Source organism: Corvus brachyrhynchos, unplaced genomic scaffold (genome assembly GCF_000691975.1).
Source record: "Corvus brachyrhynchos isolate BGI_N302 unplaced genomic scaffold, ASM69197v1 scaffold68, whole genome shotgun sequence".
In the NCBI taxonomy this organism is placed as follows: Eukaryota; Metazoa; Chordata; class Aves; order Passeriformes; family Corvidae; genus Corvus; species Corvus brachyrhynchos.
In genome coordinates this window covers 398,452-404,976 of record NW_008240039.1, presented here as the reverse complement: position 1 = coordinate 404,976, position 6,525 = coordinate 398,452, and the positions used below count along the sequence as shown (strand labels likewise).

At 43.7% G+C, this 6,525-nt stretch overlaps 2 protein-coding genes across 2 annotated transcripts in view; one reads left to right on the top strand and one right to left on the bottom strand.

The window, feature by feature from the left end:
• Positions 1 to 2,716, bottom strand: part of DFFA (DNA fragmentation factor subunit alpha) — a 7,882-nt gene extending 5,166 nt beyond the window's left edge. The window contains 1 exon segment of the mRNA XM_017743960.1: positions 2,603 to 2,716. Within this exon segment, the coding sequence (XP_017599449.1) occupies positions 2,603 to 2,716 (114 nt within the window).
• Positions 2,717 to 4,429: 1,713 nt separating this feature from the next.
• The window catches only part of PEX14 (peroxisomal biogenesis factor 14), a gene marked incomplete at its 5' end in the record, with an annotated part of 66,724 nt that continues 64,628 nt past the window's right edge, over positions 4,430 to 6,525 (top strand). The window contains one exon of the mRNA XM_008641140.2: positions 4,430 to 4,495. Coding sequence (XP_008639362.2) covers positions 4,430 to 4,495 — 66 coding nt within the window. The remainder of the gene's footprint in view (positions 4,496 to 6,525) is intronic.

Below are 6,525 nucleotides of genomic sequence, written 5' to 3'. Positions count from 1 at the left end.
CCGGGGGGCTCCGGCACCCACCCCCTGTGCACCGCGGGGTCGGTGCTGCACCTGGGCTCCGTGCCCTGTGCGAGCAGGGACTGTGCGGGGCTGGCTGAAGGGTGTGCAGGCCGGGCCCAGGGCACAGGCGTGTTGGCATTGAGGGTTTGTGTATGAAACTCATCAAGCACTTGAATAGGAGAAGAATAAATACAAACACGGCCAGAGAGAAAGGAGACAATGTGCAGCTGGGTTATAAAACTCGGTGGAGCCCTGCGCAGGGTAGGAGTTGGACTCGATGATTCTTGTGGGTTCCTTCCAACTCAGAATGTTCTGTGATTCTATGACTAGTTAGGCAAAAATATTGTCTCTGCCTTGCAACTGCGAGGGACGGAGGGAGATCCTTGAGCCAAGAACATAAAAGGGCAAAGGTGAATGGGGAGAGCAGAAGATAAATATAAGTTCACTGGTTTGAGTGCTGAGAAAACACTAAAAGCTTAAGATATTTTTAAACTGGGACGTGAAATGAATGGGACAGTCAGAGGAAAAAAAAGAAGCGTGATCTAGTTGTATATGGTACATACTCTTTATTTTCTTGAGGGCCTCGTCCAACGTGGATTCTATGATTCTGTAGTGTAGGTGTGATGTAGGTGTAATAGACTGTAGGTTTCCTCTCACTCACACTGTCCTGTTCATATTCTAGAGTCACTTGTATTGCACTGCAAGCTCAACCCACCTCAAATTCAGTGACCTCCTGGAGCTCTCTTATCTCACCACTATCCCAGACAGGTTCCTGAGTGTGTGGTGCCAATGGAATTTGGTAGAGTCCTTTCAGTGCTCTCAGGGTCCCACTGCAGCAGCAGGAGGGGAAAGATCTGGCTGTGTGAGCCAGAAGAGAAGGAAACAGAGCAGTCTGCCACCGACACATTGTTATGTGCAATCACTGAAATCTGTCCAGATTTGGCTAAATCACCATGAGCCTCTCTGTTGATCCCTTTGTTTTGGACTGAGGAGGCTGAGAATGTAGGGAAGGCTATTGAACTAAACTGAAATAGAAATAAATTACATAAAATCGGTACTCTTGGCTAACCAGCACAGATCTGGGTTGTGAAAGGCTGAATTACCAAACTCACAGGAGGCAGGGTGGCTTTGCATCACCCAGGTGTTTTTGTCAGCCCCAGTCTGAGCTGCAGGCGTTGCAGTCCATCCCTCACACTTCAAGTGAATGCTTCCAGAATGAGGAAACCTGAAACAATCTGTGACTGATCCATAAGGCACCTGGGCAGTTTACTGGGCTGGCAGTTTCTGAGAAAGAAATCTGGCTAATTGGCAAATGTGGTTGCCTAAGAAACATTCAGGTTCCCCACCCCCTTCCCCCATTTATTTAGTGTTGCTTTACCTCACAATAAGGTTCGATGTTTGGAAATGGAAAAGTCTTGCTTTCTAACAGGCCTCGTAAATGTAGCCAGAGAAGCCTCTGGGTTTTAAAGGTAAAGATGAAGAATCAGATTCTGTCCCATTGCACGTAGCAATGCTGGATCCTCAGGCAAGAACGAGTTACTTTTGCACCCCTTTTGGCATTGCCTGGGAAAAGGGGATGTGATTGAAGGATATACAGTACAGTGGGTGACTTTTCAAGGGGACAGTTTTGGAATTAAACAAACCAATGAAAATACCTTTACAAGTCTCACAGAATGTAAACACCACTCCTCTTACACAACTGTTGCAGTTTTGACACTAATATCAATGCTTGTAGAAAGTTGACCCCATTGCACTCTAAATGTTTAGAGAATTTAATAAAATATTTGCTTTCTGCCATTGGTGATGTTTGTTTATTTATTGCCAAGCTTTCAACATGAGGCTGTGAGTAGTGGCACTGCCTCGCTTAACATGTTTATGTTTGGGCCCCATCATGTTTTCTAGTACAAATCAAGTTAATTTAGATGCTGAAAAGGGAGTGTCAGATGTCTTATGGCTTATTATCTGTTTTTCTTAGTTTAATTTTCTCATTCTCATGAATTAATATATTGCCTCAAGCAGTGTGGGGAGAGGGGAGTATTGCAGCTCAAATGAAATTGTTTATGTAGATAGAATTATGTTCTAAAGGCAATAAATATTTCTACCAGAGATTTTAAAATACTTTGTTTTGTTTAGAAATCATGTTCCTTGGGCCTTTAGCAATGTCTTTACTAAAAATAAGCAAGAGAAAAGACCCTGTCTCTCTGTTACTGTTTTTTTATAGTAAAAGAAAGAGAAGGGCAAGGTGATGGTGTAGCTTCTGAACAGAATAACCAGTTTCAGATTTATCTTGTCTATCAGTGTTTCTTTAATGCTAAGTACTTTGGCAGTATGTTTGGTGACTCTTCTTGGTGGAGCCTGGCAGTAAACCAGTCCTCTGGAGTTCCAGTTAACCATAAATCTCAGTAGTGTGAGAAAAATGGAAATTCTTTGACCGTAATTGGCAGTAGTATTCTTGAATCTACCACCTAGCTGTGTGTTTTCTTTGCAAGTAATTAAAGCAAATTTCTAAGATGTTGAAAGATGCCTGGTTTGTTGCTCCAGAGACTTAATTCCCTAGTTGCATTGTTAGTCAATATATTGGTAAATTTTCCTCCCCACTTGCCTGTAGCTCTTGGCTGATAAGCCTCTGTATTCTGTGCCTTAAAGGATGGATTTCATGTTGAAGGTGAATGGTCTCTGGATGGTGATGGTCGTAATTTTCATTAAACACAGACATGTCCCAGAGGGTGACAGTCCCCTGCCTTACAAGACTAGTTCCTTTGCCTTGTAGTTGGAAATCTGTCTGGAAGGGAACTACAGATCTCATTTAAAATGGTGGCAGCTTTGGACAATGTACTCAAAGTACATAAATGAACCAACTCATCATTTAGGTGCCATCAGGGCTACGAGCACATGGCAGAATTGGCGGGCATTTGTCTTCAGGATCAAGACTCTTCCTGTCAATATAATTATGACATGTTTTCTCACTGTAACCCAAGCTTCATTTCAAATTCTTCTTGGAGCAGTTTCCCAGGTTGGCCAAATATTGTGTGGAGTGACCGTCCATAAATACCAGAGCAGCTCTTTAGGGCAGAACATGGGAGCTCTAGTACTTAGAATGCTCTGGGAATTTCCTAACGATATGAATTCAGTGGTGGGCCCTTCCGTCCTTCCTCCCACACAGAGGCTATGGCAAGTGATCCTAGAGAATCCCTGCCCACCTGTGAGGTCTGGCTGGGCCCTGGTGATGATCCTTGTCTGGAAGCAGATGAGTTGCAGTATATTTGAGTTTCTGGCACCCTCTTGTGGTAAATACTTATTTTATCGATACTGGTTTTGTGTATTTTGCAAATGGGAAAAATAAATCTTGAGATACTTTGAAGGTGAGGTATATTGCATAAAAATGAGGAATAGATTTGTAGGACAAAAGGTCACTTAAGAACCTTGGTGCTATCACTGAACAGTTGTATTTTTCCCTGTACTCAGTGAATGGGGCCCCTTTACACTAAATGATCCTCAAAACTTGTCTTCATTCCTAGTGAAACTGCATTTTTTCACCATTGAGGTCACCAGTATGTGTTACCTCTCCTACAATAAAACACCTCAGGTGAAAACAGTGTGGTTTAGACCATATTAACATCAGGTGGACCCTGTTTGAAAGAAAATTGTTGACCAAGATAAGTTTGTTTTATGGTAAAACTTAGGCATCTCTACCTAGGGGGAGAGGTGGTCCGTTCTAGTTACATGGAGATCAAACTGCTTTCTTGGGCAGCGAGGAAAAGTGCAGAGAATAATTCTGTAATGTGAGGGACTGTGGGGAAGTGTTGGGTCTGTTCTTGAGCAGTGAGTGAGTATGAGCAAAATTGCAGGTGAGCCTGGAGAGTGGGAGCTCTGGAATTTTGAAGTCTAGTCTAATCTTTGGCTGACTGTCCCACTTCAGTCAAACAGTTTCTTCTTCCTCCTGTTCACCACTCATTCCTAGTGTGCAAGGTGAAGTGTTCAGCATCTGCCCTAAAACTTCACCTCTTAATTATGTGTGGGAAACAAGAATGGTCCTGGTACTGCTGAGAGTTTGTGAGGTTTAGGTAAAATCATGGTTGTTTTGAAATCTGTAGAAGAATGGTTCAGAAAACAAAGGGTGCGTTATTGGATCATGGAAATGGGAGAAGTATTTCAAAATTTGTGTTAGGGTGGCCACTACTCTTGTGCCATCTCACAGGATTCTTGCTGGCTCTCACTGCTGACTCCCTAAAATCAGTTCTGCAGATTCTGTTAATTCCCTTGTTTTAAATGGGGAATTAATACTTCTTCTGTGGTTCTGACCTTTTTGTCTTCAGTCCTCCACAGAACTGCTGCTGATAGCACAGACAAATGTGCGTAAATCCTGCTCACAGGAGCCTTCCAGATAAGTGTTTCTAGGGGTGTCCATCGGGTGGCAATGTGACCTCACTCTTTTTCTGCTTCACAGGCTGGCTCCTGCCCTGCAACTGAGAACGCCGCATCTCGGGAGCCGCTGGTAAGTTCCTCAAGAAGCAGCATTGAATTTCTTGTTGATAACACGAGTTGTTCTCTTTGCCACATCATTTTTCAGCCTTTGTTTAGCTTTTTTGAGGAGCTGGTGCTTTGTGGAAAAGGTGTAAACTGCTGCAGGTTGCCGTGCTGTTCACATCTCTGAATTCTGATCTGTAGCCACAACCTCCTGTGAGCCTGGGGTTAGACATGGGTGGCCTGGGCCACTGCCTGTCCTGAGCGTGTGCTCTTGTTCAGAGCCTCTTTAGGAAAGGGTCTGAAGAAAGCCCTGTGCAGCAGATTCGTAGATTATAAAAACCCCTCTGCTGCTCAGAGACCTCATTCAAGCTGTCTTTATATTCAGAGGCACTCAGAGTGAGCTTAGAAATGTTTGTCAGCTGGCAGTGTCTGTAATCCAGTGTTTTTACTCTAGAAGTGTTTTGGAAAGGGCCCTGGGATTTTTTGTGTATGAGGATAACTGAGAGAACCCTGTTTTGTTTGCTCTTTTATGGTGATGCAGAGTGGGAAGTGAGCCACTACTCCTGGAGCTGCAGTATATGGTTTTTTACAACCTTGTTTTTTTTTTTTTTCCTTCCTTCCTCTTCAGCCATCTATAAGTCAGCCAAAACCTTGACAAAATTCTTAGCCAGTGTTTTCATCCTAAATATATAAATCTCTGAGTTTCTTCTGCAGCTTTCATTTGTTGATCATAGTGAATACAAGCTGTTTGCAGGGAGAAGACTCAAGTACTTGTGGCACTGGCCATTTCAAAGTACTTTTATCAAGTAACTCTGACCTAGAGAGCCCAGGAGATGATGTTTATAAGAGAGAGATGTGAGTAAAGACTGTGAACTGAGAAAAGTCAGTAAAATGCATCTCATGAAAGGGCTGTTAGTGAAGTCTGTTGCAGTGACAGTCTCTCTAGTACCGCTGTGCCATCCCTTAATTGCATGGATATCTGTACATGAGATTACCTGAAATTGTTATCGTCACCATGTGCTTTGTGGTGGATTTGGTGGTTTGTTTTTGGAGGGGCTGGTTGTCTCTCCCTTAGGGAGGTTAGGGCAGGCAGATCATCAGAGCCTGTGCTGGGCCACAGCATGTTCTTTCTCGAGGCAGATTCTAACATTACCTTAGATATAATTAATTTCTTACTGTATATGTGACTGCAGAATTGCTCAGAGAAAGCGCATAGCAGTTGTGTATGTTTCTGTTTGGGTGGATATTTTTACTACATAAAATTATTTATACACTTAAAGAACTCCAACATAAACTTTACTCTACGATGGTGAGTCTACCATGTGAGCTAATTAGAGCCCTCTGAAAGGTGGAGGTTTCCTTCTTATTTTTTCATTAACTTTTTAAAAATAATAAACTCTTACAGTCTTTGTCACATTTGTTTAGGAGTCATTATTGCTTCCATCTGCTCCTCTGTAGACGCCTTATTAAATGAGCAATTCAGGTCTGTGAGCCAGATGACCTGACTTCCACCATCCTGCTGTGGCTTCCCTGTGGCCAGGATCGTGCACGCTGCCTTCCACACATGCAGGAGATCCTGGCCCATAAACCAGACTCGTAGGCACATGGTGCCGTGTCATAAAAGTGTTTACGGAAACACCAGAGCGAACTGTGGCACGAATCCAACACATGGCTCTGTGGGGGAGCTGTGTGCTCCAGGGTATCATCCTGGACTTCACATTTGGTGGTAAGCAGTTGAAGAGTCCAGAGGAGGGAGGAAAGTCTCATGACCAAATTCTGCTCCTCTGCACCCCCTCACCCTTTTTGACTGTATTGGCGAGTGGAAGGACTCGGTGCTTCACAGGACAGACCTGTTTGGAACATACCAGCACACAAGAATGGGAAAGCAGTAGAGTTAAAACACCTTCCATTGTATCAGCAGAAGCTGTTACAGACTCAGGCTGGTTTTGTATTGGATTTGTGATTCTAATGGAGACTATCCTTCTAGGTGCTAAGTACGGCACCTTGCCCTGGGCACAGGGGCACTGTCTTCTGCCTACCCTGTACCCTGCCTACAGC